The following is a 21,165-nucleotide window of genomic DNA, read 5'->3' on the forward strand; positions in this document are numbered from 1 at the left end:
AAGACCAGCCTGCTCTACTTAGTGAGTTCTGAGGCAGCCAGGATTACATAGAGAGAACCTGTCTCAAAACAAACAAACAAAAATAAGCAAACAAACACAAAGTTGGCTCAGTGCTTCCTATATGTATATTAGTGTAGGACATACTGAAGCTAAACTCTTCGGACAAATCCCAGAAGAAACTGAGTGCCCTGCAGCTAACACTTGCCAATAGCTCCTCAGCTAGGTATGGGGATTTATGAGCCCCGCCCCATCTATGCTGGAAATCGTTATGGCTTCATCTTGTGCAGGGAGTCCCAGCTGCTGTGAGTTCATGTGTGTGATGACACTGTCATGTCCATCTCTGTCATGGAGCTCCATGACAATTACACATCACTTGTTTTTTATTTAGCAACAATTTGAACCCCTAAATATTTTCCTTACTGTCCTTAGTTTTAACCTGTAGACTCTCAGGGAAGGGCTAGAAAGCATCTCTTCTCCACCCCTCGGGCCTCTGGTTGATTCATCACACAGTACCAGGACAAGTCAACGCGTCATGGTCTAAGTGTGGATGAGGCATCACGAGTGACACAAAGCAGGCTAATAACTGACTTGTGCTCCGGCAAGGTGACAAAACTTCCGGTGTGGGTGTGTTTTACTTCCTCCCACATTATAACTGCTGTTCAGTCACCTCCTCTCTGCCTCCGCTGTCCATATCTCTCCTAGTGCTTCTCGTTGTCTCCTTAGACACAGGTTTCTATTCCTGCATGAAGTAACCAAACAACCCAATTAGAAAAATTGGTTTTGCTAATTCTATGACGTGTTGGGAAGAACATGGTATTTAATTACCTTATTGAAGTTGGCCGGTTAGCTCAGTTGGTTAGAGCGTGGTGCTAATAATTACCTTATTGAGTAAACAAGCAACGAAATACAGCAGCCCCATGCAGTAAAATAAATAGCTGTTCTGATTCGATCCCTTAAAAACCTCAGGCCAGAATTCAGCAGTATTCAGTAAGGCCATCAAATTACTTTCATATTAAGGAAAACAAGCCCATCTGGATGAGCCCGTGTTTCAGGCTTTCCGTGAACAAAACCAAAGAAGAGCCAGGCAGATCACTCAGTACTTGGGAGACATAACGCTAATCAGGATGTTAGTGGATTATGAGATCGTGTATGTAATGCCTAGGGAATACTTCTTTCTTTGAGCAGAGGCATTATGAAATTAAAGGGGCAGTGCTGAACACTGCCCGGCCCGGCCTTCTCTTCAATTGCAACAACTTGCATGTCTTGTCTGTGCTGGTGGATTATTAACAGAGGTGATTGGTCTCCATGGCAAAACAATTGAACGATTGCACAGAATGTAATCTCATTTATGAGAGTGCAAAAAAAAAAAAAAGAGAGAGAGAGAGGAGAGACATGGGGTCAGGGCTATAAATGTCCATTGCCACTGAAGGCCTGCTGCAGTTGAGAAGTGAAGAGACTCCAAGTTCACAGTTCAAAAAGCTCAAAAAGCTCTGACATTTGGTCCCACGTTTTTTACTGAATCGGGTACAGCCCCTGGAACGCGCTTGTCGAAATCCCTGAGGAGACCCGTGAAGCCGGTGGTGAGGAGCCTTTGGTCTCTGTGCTTGACCTCGCCACCCCAACATGTGCACGGGGGGCTGTGCTAAGTGCCTGGGGGGCACCCTCATTCCCCTGGCTGTGTTTGGCCTCCTGGCGAATATCCTGTTGTTCTTCCCCGGAGGAAAGGTGGTAGATGACAACAGTCACCTTTCGGACGAGGTCTGGTATTTCGGAGGAATACTGGGAAGTGGAGTCTTGGTGAGTAGAGAAACCTTAACATTCCCACAAAGGCAGATTCCCTTGCTCCCATCCTTTTTCATTCGGCTCTTAGTGCATGGGATGCCATTCTGAAGCTAACAACCTTTACGTGATGCCTTAGTGTACTTCTCCTTTCGGTTAGTGACTGAGGACAGTTTGGTTTACTAATCAGTTTGTCCCCAAGCTGGGGCTGGAATCACCATAGAACATTGAGCCCAGAGACCCAAACAGCCAGCCACTTGATTGCTGTACTGCAGTAAAATAGTGCCAGAAAGACTTAAAAGCAAAGCACAGTGCTTCATACAAATGGACTGACTTTAAAGAGCGAGGAGATGCAGAAGCTGCAGATCAGCTTTCATTCAGGAATTCACCAAGTCCTTGTCCCTTGTGTCCAATACAGGTAGGACCTCCAGCTTGTGGCAGTGGAGGGGCTCACCTTTCATGACAGAGCCTCCTTACCCTAACCCACCCTCTAAGTGAACTCTTAGAATCTCTTCACAGAAGTTGGTCAGTCGGGCCAAATAAAACCTCCATACTCAAAACCACCTGTATACCCACGAGCTGTGCCAGCTGTTAGGTCTTGCCTGCCCCCCTTAAATCACTGATACCTGAGGTCTTTACTGGCAAGAAAAATGTGGGCTTCCCTCAGACCCTCTAAGTGCTTCTCTTGCTGGCAGATGATCTTCCCTGCGCTGGTGTTCTTGGGCTTGAAGAACAATGACTGCTGTGGGTGCTGCGGCAATGAGAGCTGTGGAAAGAGATTTGCGGTGAGTCGTTGCGGGGTCAGCTGCCGGAATCTCCTGGGTTCCCTGGTGGCTTGTGCTGGGCAGCATGGGTGTGCCGAATAAGTCACCAGCCCTAGCCAATATTCTTGGGTCATTTGGTACTTGATTAAGCTCTGGTCCTCACTGGTACAGAATAATAACAGTAAATATATTAAATTCTACAACCTTCATATTAGAGGTACAGATACATTTAAGTTTTAAATATACACAGAGATGTCAGAGCTTTAAAACTGGAGTGATACCACAGAAAGAAGGTAGAGGTGGGGCCACAGATTCGCCTTTGCCACTAGGAAGCCACGAGAACTTCAACAAGTCATCTCCTCCTTCTTGCCTCATCATGAAAGGAGACCCGGGCAGGATAAAAGATGGTATCTCCCCTCCCTGATAGCTCACTAAGCTCCCTTCTTTACCAAGGGCACTGATGGAGGCCCTGCATTACAACTCCTGCCCAGAATCTGCCTCAGGATTTCAGCTTCCTCTCCTTTTTGACCTGGCCATCCATCTTTTAGTGGGTGAAGTGGAGATTAGGCAGGCATCGCATTCCCAGGGATCAGAAGGAATGCTGGCATGTGGGTCAGGTCCCATTTCTGCAACTGGGCAAGTCACCAACTGTAAGATAACCAATTTGGACTGGCTCAGAATTCCCTAGATATGGACCAAACCCTGGTACAGAGATACGAGTATCCAAACAACAAAGAATGTTTTCTTTCACTTTTCCTCCGGTTGTTTTCATTTTAGGAAGGAAAGAAATCTTTATTTTGATGAGGATAAGTCTTTGCTGTTTCTAAACCTTCAAGCTTCACTTCTTAACAAAGGAAGAACAACCCAAGGCTCTGGGGATACAAATGACATTAGATGACTAAAATTTATTAACACTGTTCATGTTTGCTAACAGTTTCAGGTTTTTGTTCAAAATAGTGATACAAATTAATAAAACCGTTGGCTTAAAAACTATTAAGCCTTTGGGCATATGATAAGGCAAAGTATGATGAAGGTAGATCCTTGGCTTGATGGTGAGTAAAGGATGTTCCTGCTCCAACTTCCCAGGATTCAAATTCCATCAAGGAGACTGCTAAGCCCACCTTCAATTCTTTTTTCTTTTATTCAAGACAAGGTTTCTCTGTGTAGCCTTGGTTGTCTTGGACTTGCTTTGCAGACTAGGCTAGCCTGGAACTCAGAGATCCATTTGCCTTTGCCTCCCCCAGTGCTGAGATTACAGGCGTGTGCCACTGCGCCCAGCTCCCACTTTAAATTCTTGGAAGTCCCTCTACCCATTCTGAGACAGAACCATATTGACATTTCTTTCTCATCATCATTTGTTGACTTACTCCAAAAAGAAGGCATCTACCAAGTACACACGTAAGGCTGCTCTGCTCTGTGTGTTACACACTACAGTTTTTTGTGTGACATTATACCATTCATAGAATATTTACCATTCATAGAATATTTACTTCAAAAAATCATCATAAGTACTGAAAATTGTCATTTCGGCATTTAGAGTCATCATTTACAAAGAGCATAAGAAATAGTGAACATTCATTTAATATAATTGCATGCCAAATGTTATACTTAATAATATTTTCACGTGATTGACTATAAAGGAAAAGAAGTGCTATATAACTCATTTTCCCATCAGACCATTTATAATTTGCCGACTTTGGAAGATAAATTGGAGATGACAGTTTGAAAAAAATAGCAATTAAGGAATTTGGATGAAAATAAAGAAAAAATATATTTTAAAAATCTGTCTTTGCATTTCTGATGCTGAGCGGAAATGCATAATGACTGACTGATACAAAACAGGCAGGTAGGTGGGCAGGTGAGCAGGTGGACAGGCTTGCTTCTTTGTTTCTAGAGTTCTCTAAAGCCACAGAGAAAAGTGAAAACATACCCAAAGTGTTATTCAAAACTTTAATGTCCTCAGATTTAAATGAAGAGTACAGCAAGAAAGTCATGTTGTTGAGGAGCCTTGTTCTGAAACATTTGGTCTGGTCAATATATAACATCCACTAGGACTCTTAAAGCCTCCGGTTGGGATCTGCCCTCCAAGAGAATTGAGAATGCCCTCATCCTACCTTCCAGCTGTGCAAACTGAAAACCAAGGTCCTAAGCCCCAGCAACTAGAGACCAGGGCACCATTTGCTGAATGGTCAGCACCCAGGTTTCTTGGTTTGGGTGTGTTTGTTTTTAAATCAAATACCAACTTTTAAAAGATGAGAGCACGAAATGCATCTGTGTGTTCTTTTTTTTTTTTTTTCCTGAGACAAGGTTTCTCTGTGTTGCCTTGGCTGTCCTGGACTTGCTTTGTAGACCAGGCTGGCCTCGAACTCACAGAAATCTGCCTGCCTCTGCCTCCCCTAGTGCCCCACAACCTCTGGCTATCTAACTTTTTTTCAAATAGAAAATTAAGCTGATATCACTGGCCTCAAAGCACAACCATGGCCTATCCTATGATGCTATGGATTGTGCTGCCATGGCTAACTCAGCTCTAGGGTTCCATATTGGCTGCGTTGTGGAATCTGGTAGTGTCCTTATGTCCCTCCAAGACCATGTTTATAGTTCAAAGCCCCTGCTTTGTAGTTGTAGTCCTTCTCTTCAGAGGCTCTGGGACACCAAGTGACGTGGTTAAAGACATTCTGTCAGAAACACACACTCACACACACACACACAGAGCTGCAGCATCATTTAAGCACTGCAGTGGCAACAGTCTGAATTATTTTTGTAAATGCTCAAGGCATTTCCTTACAAATGGACACTACCCCAGTTGGCTGTGGGGTTCTGAGAAGCCCTGCCAGCAGAAAGATCTGTGAACAAACACGGCAGACGCTACAGCAACAGACTGCCCTCACCCCGGCTGGTATTGCTATGTTTTTCTAGAGCATTCCTCAAATATGCACTGGACCTGCACAATTCTTGTCGTTCAATAATAAACAGCAGGAATTGGAAGGCAGGGGCAGGATGTGATCGCTGAGGAGAGAAAATGAACTTGTGAGCTGTAAACAACCTTGAAATCACCTAATTCTTAGTTTCATTTTGAAGCCCGAGAAAATGGGTACGGTGGTCTCTGTCTGTCTCACCTCTCACCCCTCACCTCTCACCCCCCACAGGCTCCTGTGAGGGGAGGGAGACTAAGGCTTAGCCCAAGGTCTTGAGTCTTAGCTCTCTCAGATAAATGAGGCTGACGTGAGCCAGTAAACTGTAAGGTCGGGTACAGTTCAGGGTAGCCTCTGAAGCCCTGACCTGCGTTTGATTTTAGGTCATTACCTCTTTTCCCCTGCCTAAGAGTCTCAGTGACTTCTACCCACTTGTCTGGTCACTGCCTCTCACCCTCTACTCTCTTTAATATTTGAGAAATGTTCCTCTCCCAGGGCTCAGTGGGACAACTAATTAATTTTATCAACTCATTCACTTAGTAAAGGGCCGTTTAGAAACCTTGGACTCAACTCAAAGTTGAGCGTCTTTAATAGTGGGATGGAAAGCAGATTGATAAGGAGATAGCTGGGGGCAAGGCAGATATTTCAGCATTCTTAACCGTATCAGGTAATAAACCCCGGCATCCCCACCCCAGGCAGAGCAATCTGGGTCACTTTTTGAAGATCTTGGGCTCATCACAAGCCAACCTGTGTGCAACTGCCAGCATTTCCTGTGCCCAGCTCACCACTGCTCCCTACAGGCAGATCCTGGCTAACTGGCTCTTTATTTCTCCCAATGGCAGCCAGATTGAAGGAGAGTTAAGAAAAAAAAAAAAAAAAGAAATGAACAGATACTAATATTGACTGGAGTCCTAGGGGAATCTGTAAAACTCCATCTCCACATACTTTCTTTAATTAATTGAGTGTCTGTGCTTGATATCACAGAATGTTCTTGAGTCTTTAACCTCAGAGATTTCACGTTATTCTCTGTGAGAACAATTTCTAACTTGGAGGTCACCAAATGTTAGAATCACTTCAACGTTGCCTAACTCACAGTCTCTCGTGCTGCAGCAGTGCTAAGCAGTTCTCTTCACCTTGAATTGATTTCTGATCAATTTACATGGATCATTTTTTGTTGCTGCAAAATCCCTTGCTTCCCTCCAAATGGAACCACTCCTATTGAAGAAGCTTGTACCCAAAGACTGTTCTTTGTTTCCTCATTTGCAAGTTCTGTGAAATTAAATGAATGTTACAGATTTCTTAGCAAGTTAAATGAACTGAATTGAAATAAAGTCAACCAAACAAAATCAAAAAAAAAAAAAAAAAGAAAAGCAATGCTTTTAAAGGATTCGTTATCATGAAGTAAGAAGTTAAATGTATAGATCTACAGATCTACATTTTCTCACTGTTCTCTACTCTTTAAAAAAAATAATCTTTTTTGGTTTTGTTTTTTGTTTTGCTTTTGGTTAGGAATGACACCAGTAAGGAACCGCTTACCTACCATGCATAAGCCACTAGGTTTAGTCCCCAGCATACCAAAACATTTGAAACAGCAACAACAAAAAAGCAAAACAGAAAAAGCAAAATGTCCTGCTGTAAAATGGGTATGGCGATGACAGTTGTTAACTTTTGGAAAGACATTACCAGAATCCGAGAAAGGAGTTGCAACATTATCATAAGGAGAAGGAAGACAAGTCCCAGGTGACTGTTCTGGTGTCAAGGATGTGTACATCCTGGGTATATACTTGCAAGGCGAATAAAGTAGGGAATTCCAGGAGAAGTATCAAGGGGCTTCTAAATTTTCTCAGGCTTAATCCCCACAAAATCCCTTTGAGTTACACAATAAAGTCCTTATTTTGCAAGTGAGGAAAACCAGTCTGTACATTACTTTCCTGATGGTTGCCCTCATAGCTTTCTCAAGCAGAACCAAGGCAGAAAATACAGAATACTACTGCTTTCAGAGAAAAACAGTGGGGCTTGCTGTGCCGTGCAATCCCAGCCCTCAATAGGCTAGCGCGAGAGTGTGAGAACTGACTTCAGGTAGCTCTGTAGGTCTCTTGGAATGTTTGTTAAGTAGGAAGGGCTGTGCCCACCAGAGGCATTTCTATAACTCATTGCCATTGCCCAACATTGTAAATACTGTATCCCCAGGGCATACACTTTCCCTCCCCTTCCAGTTCCTTGTCCTTTCAATGTGTTCTGTCATATATATATATGTTTTGGACATATATATATATATGTCCAAAAACACACTTTGACCTTAGCTCAGTTATCACTGGACCCTGATAGGGAGGTCATAATGCTGGCAGGGGTGACTTAGAAGGCATCTGACTATGGGACTTTCATATCATCTGTTTCAGGGAAGGCTTTTACAGCACACAGTGTGTCCGTTCATATTTAGTGTTTGTTTGTTGGGGGGATAGCTCAGCGGTAGAGCATTTGACTGCAGGGTGTTATAGAATAACCATCCGAAAAGAAATCCATTTACTTCTGGTTTCCTCCCTGGATTTTTGCACTTTGTATTTGTAGAAAGCAAAGTGTGGGTACTACGATAAAAAATATTATAGCATAATAATACTAAATTATTATGTGCTGATACTAACGTATTGAATTTGTTGTAGCGTCACAGGCATTTTCCTTAGAATAAGCACCTTTGATCCCTGGTGTCTAATCAGTGGATGGCATACTCACCTTAACCCTGAGGAATAGCTGGTTCTTCTAGAGGGGTCACTAGTCACTACCGAACAGCTTCTCTTATTCGTTAATTATCATTACTGAACCTCGTTATGCAGAAGAGGAAACGAGAAAGAATGATTCACTTCTCAAGGTCACTCGGGAGGAGCCAAGACTTAGAGCCAGTGCCTGCTGCCTGTAACGCATACCTGCTGTCCTGACATGTTAGTGCTAGCGTTAGTGATCCTCTTTTCTATTTACTCCTTTCAGAGAGAGAAAGCACACTGCAGCACAAAACTTAGGATGCATGTTTCCATACTGGGCTCCAAAATCTGGCAGACAGTGCTGCTCTCAAGAAGTGTAACCTTGGAAGCTGTCCCAAATCCTTTGCCTATTCACTTTAAATATTATCAGTTTGAGAGAGGCTACCCTAACATATTTAATTTAAGCTTAGTTAATTTTATTTTAATAAAAGAAGTTTTAGCATAAAACCTTTGCTAGATGGGACTTAATCTTTGCTGGGTTTAGGTTATATATATCTGGCTAGGCATGGTGACACAGACCTTTAATCTGGCACTTGGGAGAGGCAGATGCAGGAGGATCTCTGTGAGTTCTAGACAAGTCTGGTTTACATAGTAAGATCCTGTTTCAAAACAATAAAAAATATATACATCAGATACCTTACTAGTGAGCTTAACAACATTAAGGACATTTTCTGTGATAGAAATTAAAACAGGGTAATGTAAAGTGCACCTTCCTTTATGTGACTCACCTAATCTGTAAGATTATGAAAATGAGAGTGTTTGTTTTGTTTATGTTATGGTGTGGTATTTCAAACTGGAACTCAATAATAGAACATACCCCTTACAGCTTTCTGAAACTGTAACTCACTGCCCCCTTTTTCCAGATACATCATATAGTGAAATAAAGTATAATCTGTTTACTTAAGAATGGCCACACATTCCTCTCTCTGTCACATTCCCTTCCTTCTTGAGAGGAAGCATTGACACGAATTGGATGAACCCCAAAGCCATGGATTTTAAAACTTTTACTACCAAAAGTTCAAATGACCTAGACAGAGGTTGTTCAACATGACAGCCATGTGTGGCTCCTGAGGAGGCGGAAGTTCCTAATCTATGCAAAATATGGTTATATGCCAAAGACCTTAGACAAGAGACAGATTTGATACTGGTTACGTGTTGAAATGATAATATGTTAAATGTGGAAAATTAAACAAAAAGCATTGTTAAAGTTAACTTCTTCTCTGTCTTTAAGCTGAGACGTTTATGTTATATATGACATTTGTCTATATACATTATAGACAGAGGTGGTCTGGTAGACGTCCAAATGGTTACTCTTTGATAAAAAGGAACACTATCCTCTTGTGATGGTTTCTGTCAGCCTGACTTCTCATTTGCCTAAATGAGGATGTTCGCGTCCGTCTACTCACTTTGCCATTACCCTTTTATAGTCTAGTTAAAAATTATAGATGAACATCCTCTCAACATAAGTTTTATTCTTTTTTTTTTTTTTTTTTTTTGTAAACAGGGTTCCATGCATCCCAGGCTTGTTTAAAATATGACATATAGCCGAGAATGACTTTAAATTTATAATTCTCCGGCCTCCACCTCTAAGAGCATGGATTGCAGGTATGCATCATTGTGTATCAGACAGTGTTGCATTCCTCAACCAATGAATGAGCGAAAAGATGGAAGTGAAGTAAAAAAAATAAAAAAGGAACATATGATACAGACTTCATTCTGAAAACTCTAAGACTCACCTGTAATGACAAATGTCTTTTACCTTATGGTCATCATGTTCAGCTTCAGGCTGGGCAGGTGCGCTGAAGGGTGTAACTGGACACAAATACTCTCTGCACGGTAAGAACTTTGCTGTCTCTCTTCCCTTTCAGATGTTCACCTCCGTCTTGTTTGCTGGGATCGGATTCTTGGGTGCTGGGTACTCATTTGTCATCTCAGCTGTCTCCATCAACAAGGGTCCTAAGTGCTTCATGGGAAATAACACATGGGGATACCCCTTCCACAACGGGTAAGTCCCCACGGTACGGTGCCCTGGACTCTTCATTATGTACTGTCAGCATGTTTCCCCTTCAAGGCAAAGCTGGCCGTGTGATTGAGAGAAGTTGCATGGTTTTCGCCTCTGATTGTCCTCTGGACAATCACAAGAAAAATAACTGGAAGAAGGTGCCTTGGTTGTCCAAAGGAAATGTGTTGTGTCTCAACTCACCTCCGAACATTAACAAAAATGTATTTATATTTTTATCCCCCAGGACTATAGCTAGCACCAGAAGTCAGTACATCTAGATTATCGGTCTTTGACAGCATAAGCAGAATCTGCCCAACCACGTAGGACATCGTAGTGACAGTCCCAACAGAATAAACGAATCCTAAGATATTGAATCTAATTCTACAATTCTAGCCATATTTCAAGTACTCACTAGCTGTTTGTGACTTGTAGCCACTATGCTGAATAGCAAAAATGTAGAACATTTTTATTGCGGCAGATGTTCTGTGTGATAACTACTCTATCCTCTGAGGAGCTTGGACCATTTCTCATTTGTTCATTATCTCAGACCCTCTGTTTTACACAAAGACTGAATATCCTTGGGAGTCAGGAAGTATGGCCGTTGGACCTTCTAGCACATAGAGAATTTGTCCATTAAAAACAAAAACGATACTAATAAACAGTTATCCTTCATCAATTGTGAAGGCTCCAGAACATCTGTAGTTATTGATACACAAGTGCCTTGCACAGACTTGCACAGTATTTGCATATGGCTTATAGAACTTGGTGCAAAGCAAATGTAATGCAAACAACCGATACACTGTTTTGTTTAGAGGACAAGGACACGTTCATTACAGATAGAATTTTATCAGCTATTTATGACCAAACTTACATATGTGGAACTTGGACATGCAGAGGGATGGCTGTATTAACTTAGACTCTTGCTTGTTGATTTACAGTGAAATCCTCAGAAACTTCAAGACCTATCTTTAGACTGGGGAGGTGTAGGCACTGGCTGTGATCTGATGGTCTTGATGTATTCCCTGGCATTAAGTACTCCAACTTTATTCTCACAACTAAACAAGCAAAGAACTCGGTCATCTTCACATTACATGCATGAACTTCAAAATCTTTCTTTTACCATGGAAAGGCCTCCTAACTTGCAAAAAAACTGTTAAATTTCCATCACCGTGGGGTTAGATTGAGGAACACAGAATTCAGACACCAGCAGGCTGAGCCTTCTCTTAAGGTATTTTGTCAGCAGCTCAGTCTTTCCCCGGGGATGAGTCAGGGAAGCAGTGGATTATGTCTTTCTGAAGAACTCTTTTGCTATTGCTGCCATCAACAGCACCCCGGCACTGTTACCATAGCCTTCTGTGTTCTGCTGTGTGAATGATATTGCCCTTCACGAATTTAATGTCACTTAGCCCGAAGGCTGTATCAAAAACAGAGGCTAGAGAAAAGGGAATACCATAGGGGCAAGGTACCACTCCAAAGCAACCCAACAGCCCCGTAGTTCTGACGAGGAGGCCTGTTCTCACCCCACCCCTCCTCCTCACAGCTGCTTCTGGCACATTACTCATGCATGCTCTCATCTTATGCCCCTCCATCTGTCCCTCAACAGTGGCAGGGGATGGTTTCGTTAACGAAAACATAACAGCATCACCTTATCGGAAGGAACAAGAGTTCAGAACCCTCCCATCTCTGTTCACTGTACAAGAAGAAATTGCCCAGGATTAGGAGTGAGGAGAAAAGGCAGATGTTATGGAGATGGCCTCTGAGATGGTGGCCAGCTTGGACTGTAAAATCCATTGTCTCTCAATACTGAGTAACGTAGCGTTGTTTTTCTTGGAAATGTTTGCTGCTGATGATAGTAAACTAGCAAAGAGTGCCAGGGTGTCACGGTGTATGTAATCCTATCATTCAGGGAGGCAGAGGCAGAGGCAGAGGCAGAGGCAGAGGCAGAGGCAGAGGCAGAGGCAGAGGCAGAGGCAGAGGCAGAGGCAGAGGCAGAGGCAGAGGCAGAGGCAGAGGCAGAGGCAGAGGCAGAGGCAGAGGCAGAGGCAGAGGCAGAGGCAGAGGCAGAGGCAGAGGCAGAGGCAGGAGGATCACTGTGACTTTGAGGCCAACGTGGTCTACAAAGCAAATCCAGGACAGCCAAGGCTACACAGAGAGAAACCCTGTCTCGAAAATCCAAACCAAAACAAAAAAAAGAACAAAGAGAAAAATTTATATGCGCAGAGATCCATATTAGAGAAACATCCTAGAGGAAGGAGAACCATTAAGAGACACTTCTGCTTTATTTTCCTTTGAGTAGAACTTCCTTTTACCTATCTCTTCCTCTTTGTGACTGTGGTCCACCCCATAGCCTTGAACCATAGCCTCTGAGAGGGGTGCAGGAGGAAGAACATTGAGGCAAGTGTTCAACAGTGCAGGGAAGAGGTACCTGATAAGCATCCTTCCAAAAGTGAAATGAGCCAATTCAAGCTAAGGTTCAGTTTATAAATGCAGATTTATTGAGGGAAGCTCTGAGCAGGTTCAAGGGTAGGGCTAGTGTGCACAGGGGGAGGGGGGGAGAGAGAGAAAAGAGGAGAGGAGAGGAGAGGAAAGGAGAGGAGAGGAGAGGAGAGGAGAGGAGAGGAGAGGAGAGGAGAGGAGAGGAGAGGAGAGGAGAGGAGAGGAGAGGAGAGGAGAGGAGAGGAGAGGAGAGGAGAGGAGAGGAGAGGAGAGGAGAGGAGAGGAGAGGAGAGGAGAGGAGAGGAGAGGAGACGCAGAAAGAAAAAGACACACAGAGAGGAAGAGACAGAAAGAGAGAGGCAGGGAACAAAATGTCCGGATTATACAGTGAATAGCCTGCCCCTGGAAGAGAGCAGGGTATGCCGGCCACACCCTATAACAGGTAGGGACTGAGGGACACTGGCAGAACCTGGAGGCCAAGTCCACCTTGGGTAAAAAGGCATCTCAGGTCCTTGCCTCAGGTCTGAAGCTCGACAGTATCCATACAGGACACTTTTTGTCGCTATTCTTCTGAGCAATGTATGAGCTGTGTATCAGGCTGGACCCAGAACCAAATACAGTTAAATATTCTCAGTTAAGTCTATTGCGCTGTAATCAAGATTTCTGCCATAGATCTCTCGTGTCTTCTGTGAAGCTGAGGTGACAGCTGGGTCTACCCCGAAGGCTCCCCACAGTGAGAAAAAAAAAGTGGTGTAATATATATAAAGTACTTCCACAATTCCCGTGAGTTTCTGCTGAGGCAGAGCAGTTGGCCCTTGGTGGCCGGGCTTGTGTCCTCCTGTGTGGCCCTGTGGTACCACCTCTTCAGCAGAAGCTCCTCCAGCTCCCCCTGTGCTTGGCAGGGTTGGAGGAGGGGACGCGGTGTGGGCACTCTAGGCTTACTCTTGCTGCGCCCCTGAACCCCAGTGTTGTCATTGTCTGCCCATTTGCTTGTCTTCTCTATGAGACCATTCACCCCTAAAGGAAGAGTATATATGATTCTGTGTCCGCCACCCCCCCTTATCTGTTCCCACACCCAGCATAGGATGTGTTCAGTGCATAAGCAGCTGTCATTGAGTGGGTCTTCACTGGCACTGTGTATCTTTCCGGTCACATGTTCCCCCGACATGCAATGCTTGCATAGAGGTCACCTTCAGTAAGTCCTTACTGAGAAAATGAACACACCCATTTTGGAGATTAAAAGGTTGAAGCTAGTAAGCGGAAGTGTGTGGAATTGGTTTAGGTCTTCGAAATTCCTAAGCAAGTTCTTTTACCATTACACAAAGCTCCATTTGAGAAGTTACAGAAGTATGGTAATTCATGAAACTCACAGGACAAGACCGGGTGTGATGGTGAATGCCTTTAATGTCAGAACTCAGGAGGCAGAGGCAGAAGGATCGCTGAGAGTTTGGAGCCAGCCTGGACTATGTAGCCAGTTCCAGGTTAGCCCAGACTATGTAGAGAGACCCTGCCTAAAAACAAACAAACAAAAACCTGTAAAGAAAGGAACAATTACAGAAAGACAAGTATTTAATGTAAAAGAAATACATTGCCATGAAAGATGTGTGTTATCTTTGAATCCTGTCACAAATAGCAAAACTGATGCCAAGGAAAAGTGACTAAATGATGAGTATTATGAGTATTCACATACATGATGAGTAAGCAGACTGTCTAGATTTATACCGAGCTTCATCCGAATTTACAACACCAAAGCTCTTTCTGTAGACTAAGTGAACTAATGACAACATTAATATTTATTGGTCACTTGCTGTATGCTATGCACTGATGTAAATACATTGTCCTTATTTGCACATGTAAGACAATAATCTCACAATGTGCCTGATTATGCTATTCAAATCCAGTTTGCAGAGCAGTGTATGAAAGCTGATGGCACGAAAAACATCTTATTCCTAAACAAAGCACAAAACAGGGCAGGGGTAGCTCAGTGCTAGAACAGGGCCTAGCATTCATGAAGCCCTAGGTTCTGTCCCCAGTTATACACCCTTTTTGTTGTTGTTGTTTTATGTATATATATCAAAGTAGTTTCTTTTATTCCTCTATTCCACTAAACTCCAAGGCTTCTCTTTCACTTTGAAAATTTTCCAGAATGTATGCAGTAAAGAGTACAGTGCATCCACGAGTTCCTAAGAAGCAAAGGTCATCAGAAAGATCTAAAAGAAATAAGGCTTTTCCCACTGAGGCTCTGAAAATGAGGGACAGTAAAGGAGGGGGAAGAGGCAGGGTGTGGCTGTTGGCACCTAAGAAGGAAGCCCTGTGACCCCACAACTGCTGACAACTGTTTCTAGGAAACCATACTTCCCGTTTCTCCCCAGTGATATCTCACCTTTAGACTGCAACAAGCCCTCCCTACACAGATAAAATAAAATGGAAACACTACAGTGTCTCTTGGCTCAGAGTGCACACAAAATGTAAGCCTTTTCCTATGTGGAATTCCTGAACGCTAACAAAAATATCTTTGAGTTACACTTGCAATTTGGTTAAAATCTAATACTTTTTTTAAAGATTCGTTTTTTTATTATTATTATTTTGAAGTGTGTGTGTGTGTGTAAGAGAGAGAGAGTGTGCATTATGAAGGGTCTGCCCATGAGTGCACATGCCTATGGAGGCCAGAATCCTCGTAGCTGGAGTTTACAAGCGACAGTACAAACTCTTAATTGTGAAGCTCTCTCTTAAATCCCTATTTATTCTTAAATTTTGTTGTTGTTTTAGTTGTGTGGTTGTTTCCCCAGTGTGTGTGTCTGTATATGTGCCTAGTGTCTTAGGAGGCCAGAGGAGGACATCAGATCCCCTGAAACTGGACATACGTGGTTGTAAGATCCCATAGAGGTGCCAGAACCAGAGCCTCTGGGTGGGCAGCCAGTATACCCAGGCATCCACTGAGCAGTCCCTCTAGGTCCCTAAGTTATTATTATTATTATTTGTTTAGTTAGGTTTTTTTTGTTATTTTTTTAGTAAGCTATGTAGCCGAGGATGAACTTGAACACCTGCTCCTGCCTCTGCCTCCTAGGTGCTGGGATTATAGGTATGCAGCACCTCATCTTGTTTATGCTATGCTGTGGAGAACACTCAGGGCCTTGTGCATGCCAGGCAAGCCCTCTGCCAACTGAGATACATCTTTTCGTTTTTGAGAGTGTTTTTGGGGTTTTGCTTGTTTTGTTTTTTTCCATCAGGCTGTCACACCATAGCTTTGGGCTTGCTCAAGTTCAAGGAATTCCTCATGCCTCCACCTCCTAAGTGCTGAGGTTACAAATGAGAGCCACCACACCTGGATTAGAGGCTTCCTTTTAGTTACGTGACGTGATCTATAATGTGCGACGATGGAGTCAGTCTGGAGTAATGGCAGCTAGGATGAAGGCTATCAAATATGTCTGCAGGACTTCTTGCTGCAGCTTCATTTTCTGCTTCTTCATAAAAGCGCCTGCGCTTATTCGCCCTCTGGGCCAGCTCACCAAAAAAAAAAAAAAAAAAATTGCTTTGTCACTTGGTAGTTTGTGACTGGGACAAGTCCCTTACAGCCTCTGTGCCTTGACATCCTTGTTCATGGAATGGAAGAAACGGAGTCCTGGGTTTCTGTACGGAAGATGTACTCAGTGAGCTGTGCTGGGGTTCTTTTTATTGTTATCACAGGGCATTTCTTCACAGAGCTTGCATGAGAGAAATAGCAAAGGCAATTTCTAGGGAATCAGACACATCTGACAAGTGTCTGCCTCCCTGTCACCTGTAGAGATTACCTTAATGACCAAGCCTTGTGGAACAAGTGCCAAGAACCCCGTGATGTGGTCCCCTGGAATCTGACCCTCTTCTCCATTCTGCTGGTCGTCGGAGGGATCCAGATGGTTCTCTGTGCCATCCAGGTGGTCAACGGTCTCCTGGGAACCCTCTGTGGAGACTGCCGGTGCTGTGGCTGCTGTGGGGTAAGTCAGGATTCCCTCGTTTTTTCTCAAAGGAGGCCACGCCAGGCCACCATCACCATGAGGCGAGGGTAGTGAGTACGGCTGCCTGGGGGAAACCTGCCATTCTGGGGTTCCTGCAAGCTCATATGAACAGTGGTGTTATATTATTGCATATGCAGTGAGCAATTTGATCACACTCTCCAGCTTCACACTTATCTGTGTGTATGTGTGTGTGCACAAAATTTATAGAAGGGATTTGGGCATAGCCCTTGCAGCAATACAATACAGCTGGCCTAGAACTCTCAACTCTGCCAGTAAGGAGGATCCGTGCAGAGCCTAAACAATTTCTGATACAAGAAGAGAGAAAAAAGAAATTAGCCAAGATGACTCTTTAAATTTCATCATGAAATACAAAAATTAAAAACAAATCTATAGATGATAAAATGGGTCTGATTATTTCAACACATAACCAAATTAGATCAGGCACTTATGTATCAACACATATTTATTATAAACAGATTGGATCATGGTTGGAACAGTAACCTTTTTTACATTTCAAATAAGCAATGTATATTTGTGTGTAAAAATATGTGTGAAGACACAAACACAAAAATAGTGACCTGCAAAGCCTCTCTTCCTCCCTTCTACTCACCCAGTTTCTCCCAGGTCCTCACTGTATAAAAGCTGCAAATTTTTCTATATATTCCCCCTGTCTTTTAAAATTATTTTTATTTTCTATATGTGAAATAATATTCTCCATGAAACTACAATAACATTAAAAACACTAGACTGAGGGTATTGGTAGACTAGTCCATTGAGAAAGCATTTTCCTAGCATGCATGAGGCTCCATTGGCAGCACCATGCATGGGTGTGTTGAGAAGGCCATTTGAAAATAGAATATAAAATTGCATGGTAAATAACACACAATTACAAAATAAGAAAAATAACCATGAATAAAATCCAATAAAAAGAGCTAAGTCAGAATTGTTTTAACTAAAGACTGAGTTTTTTTCCTTCCTTCTAAATTGTAGTATTACAAAAGTTAATAACCAAACATTGCTTTGAAAATATAGAACATCTGGGCTGGCAAAATGGTTCAGTGGGTAGAGGCACTTGTGGCCGAGCCTGACATCCTGAGTTCAGTCCACAGGACCCACACAGAGGAAGGAGAACACCAACTCCTAAAGTTGTTCACTGATCTCCCCTCAGGCAACACACACAAATAAATAACTAATAAATAAAACCGTAAAAATGTAATAAACAAAAATGTTTTTAAATGCAAGTTTAATTCCCAGAACCCACGGTGGAAGGAGAAAACTGACTTCTGAAAGTTGTCCTTAGACACACCCCAACCACACACACCCTAGCACATATGCCCACACTTAACATACCACTAATTTAAGTAAAACTTGTAAATACATATACAGTAAATAAAATTTCCCCGCATCAATAGTAAAATGCATCTACAATAACCTGCACCAGCTACTACTTTTTTCTGTAAAATTTTTTATCTTCTATGATTTTTATTTGTTTGCTTTGTTTTCTGAGACAAGATCACATCCTGGATAACCAGAAATTCCCTAAGTGCACCAGGCTGACCTGAAACTCATAGAGATCCACCTGCCTCTACCTCCTGAGCTCTGGGATTAAAGATGTGCGCCACCACGGGTGTTTTTGTTGGTTGGTTTGTTTATCTTTAAACAACTAGAAAGTCTGAGTATCAGCCAACAAAGTTTGTATTTTTTGTTTGATAGTAATTAAGAATATTGAGCATTTGGGAGCTGGATAGATGCCTCAGTGGTTAAGAACACAGGCTGCTCTTCCAGAGGACCCAGGTTTGATTCCCATCACCCACATGGTTGCCCACAAGTCTGTAAATCCAGTTCCAGTGGATCTGATGACTTCCTTTAACCTCTTCAGCACTAAGCTCAAAGGTAGTACACATACATACATGCAGGCAAAATACCCATATACGTAAAACAAAAAATAAATAAATCTGTAAAACTATTGAACATTTAGATCTCACAGTTCTTCATTCAAAATGTATGAACACGTCCTAAGCCAGCTAAACTGATATATTATATTATATATAATATATATATAACATATCGTATATTATCTGGATGACAAATTTTCTTTCCATATTTATTAAGACTAGAATTGCTTAAGTAGATAGTAATAGTTCACTAAATGTAAGGAGGTCTGTCTATTTAAAAGTGTGCTCATAAACAACTGGCAGTATATTGAGTCTCTTTATTGAATTTAATTTGTCAAGACTGTGTTCTGGTGATGGAATGACTAAATCAGAGACAGTGGGCAGATTCATGGTTTTCAGCATGTGGGCACAGGGGGGTTTGACCACAGAGGGTGAGTCACCAGGATTTCCTTTTTCTGTCCTTCTTTCACATCCCCTCCAAACTTTCTTATTTTGAAAACAAATCTACAGAAAAAAGTAAAGGACACACAATGCACACTGAATACTCTCACCATGGTCCATGGGTTGTCAATATCTTTCCCCTTGACTTTCTCATAGAAACTCACAAGAAGTGATTTATAGACTGCGACACACCATTGCTCTGTATTTCGGTGTATGCCCGAGCAGTTCTGAATGCCGTCTCTCAGGGAGTCCTTTCTTGTGAGCGGCCTCTAATCCCTACAGCACCCCAACCCCAGCAGTGTAGTGTGGAAAGAGCCCACCCCCACATCTGCTAGTCTAGTGACTTAAGCAAGCCGGCTGGCTTCTTAGCATCCTGCTCTCCCCACTATAGTTGCCTCAGGTACACAGAAACTGCACAGGTGACCTTGGCCCGCTCAAGCTGAAGGCCTCGAGAGCCTGGTGTCCTTTAAAAAGTGATAGATGGGAAAGTTCCCTAAAATCAAAGCTGTGACAACGGGGTAGGGGCTTAACTAGTGGCCAGGTGCTCTGAATTGTTTATCTATAAAATGGGCGCATTAGATCCACTCCTAAGATTACTGGCTCCATGTCTGCCACCAGGCAAAGTTACACATGATCTTTGCCCTCATGCAACTCAGCAAATGATGCTTATAATTGTTTACTCACCATATTAAATTCAGGAAGGTAGCATAGGCGCCATGGGTTCTGGATTCAAGTCCTCATACCTTTGTATAGTCATTGCAGCTTTCAACAAAGCACTTTTTTTTCCACAAAAAAATTGTGTTTACTAATATATGATGCAAAAGATAAAAGAGAAACTGGTTTTCCATGCCTATAGCTGAAAACAAATAAGCCACAGACTTCAGTCTGAAACTAAGTCAGCATAGTGTAGAAAACATTTCACAGGTAACCCGCTAATGGACAAGAGGAATCAAAAGGAAGAAGGGTTAGAGGAGGGCTAGAGCAGGGAAAGAACTGAAGAAGAAGAAAAAGACATCTTGATTAATTTTCTTTTCCTACCCTCTAGGGTGATGGACCCGTCTAACAGGTTACAATGAGCCGCTCCAAGGCCACAGCACAGCGCGTGGGAAGACATATCCCAGACCCAGCCTGGCCCACATGGGTTGAGAATTCCCGTCTGTTTCCTCTCTGGCAGAGCTCGAGAGGCACAAGGCATCCTTATCTCTCTCCAAACAACTTAGCTCAACCTAGCTAGAAATTTGGTGGTTTTGTTTTTGTTTTTGTTTTCAAATTTAAAAACAAATAGTTAGGAAACTTTACAAATTAGCTCCCTTTTAGATTCCAGAACAAGTTCAAAGCAGATTTTTCATGATTTCCTACTTTGAAAAGAAGCTAAAATAGGTGAAGTCATCTGTTCTACCATGTTGCATCTTTGTATGTAAAGATGTTCATATTTTAGGAATATTTGCATAACTCAGAAGGATAAAATATTAAAATGAAAACCAGTTTTTCAGGAGGCAGAGGTAAGGAATGACTGCTATGTCACATATAATTTTTATGTGAAGCCTGTTTTGGCTAACTTGTCTGGGCTACTTGTAACTAGTTTTATGAGCCTGTCATAATTTGCCAGTGTTCCCACATGTATATTAAATTAAATTAATTAAACTCAGAATTAAAATAATGAATGTTTTGTGTGTATCTGTGTGTTAGTGAGGAAGAAAAGAATGACTCATACCTGCTTGCCCTTTTTCTTTTTATAAATTCATTCTCATTTTTTGCTTATTTATTTATTTATTTATTTATTTATTTTTGGCTTGGTTGACTGATTGGTTGGGTTGGGGTTGGGAGGGTTGTTTTGGGTTTTTCTTTTTTGAGACTTTCTATGTAATCCAAGCTGCTATAGAAATCATGGTCTTCTCACAACTACCTTCTCGGTGTGTGCATTACAAGTATTGGCCATCATGCCAGGGCCAACTATGTTATTTGATCAAGCGTTAAAAAGCTGTAAGAAATGGCCACATAGAAAAATCTTGTCTCGAAAAAAAAGGAAGGAAGGAAGGAAGGAAGGAAGGAAGGAAGGAGGGAGGGAGGGAGGGAGGGAGGGAGGGAGGGAGGGAGGGAGGAGAAAGAAAAGAAAGAAAGAAAGAAAGAAAGAAAGAAAGAAAGAAAGAAAGAAAGAAAGAAAGAAAGAAAGAAAAAAGGAGAA

At 42.4% G+C, this 21,165-nt stretch overlaps 1 protein-coding gene across 1 annotated transcript; it reads left to right on the forward strand.

Annotated features, from left to right (window-relative positions):
* The first annotated feature begins 1,299 nt into the window (after positions 1 to 1,299).
* On the forward strand, positions 1,300 to 20,640 carry Tm4sf4 (transmembrane 4 L six family member 4). Its single transcript, XM_021662310.2, has 5 exons — positions 1,300 to 1,797; positions 2,475 to 2,564; positions 10,080 to 10,216; positions 16,434 to 16,623; positions 20,026 to 20,640. The coding sequence occupies exons 1-5, from the start codon at positions 1,624 to 1,626 to the stop codon at positions 20,041 to 20,043; spliced, it is 609 nt and encodes a 202-aa protein (XP_021517985.1). The 5' UTR covers positions 1,300 to 1,623; the 3' UTR covers positions 20,044 to 20,640.
* Positions 20,641 to 21,165: the final 525 nt, after the last annotated feature.

This window comes from Meriones unguiculatus, chromosome 2, assembly GCF_030254825.1.
Source record: "Meriones unguiculatus strain TT.TT164.6M chromosome 2, Bangor_MerUng_6.1, whole genome shotgun sequence".
NCBI classification, from domain to species: domain Eukaryota; kingdom Metazoa; phylum Chordata; class Mammalia; order Rodentia; family Muridae; genus Meriones; species Meriones unguiculatus.

Bases quoted from the DNA above. Each gene is read 5' to 3' on its own strand.
- Tm4sf4 (XM_021662310.2), top strand. From the start codon at position 1,624: ATGTGCACGGGGGGCTGTGCTAAGTGCCTGGGGGGCACCCTCATTCCC. The intron at 2,565-10,079 runs GTGAGTCGTTGC...CTTCCCTTTCAG, and splicing joins GCTGTGGAAAGAGATTTGCG to ATGTTCACCTCCGTCTTGTT. The intron at 10,217-16,433 runs GTAAGTCCCCAC...TGTCACCTGTAG, and splicing joins GGATACCCCTTCCACAACGG to AGATTACCTTAATGACCAAG.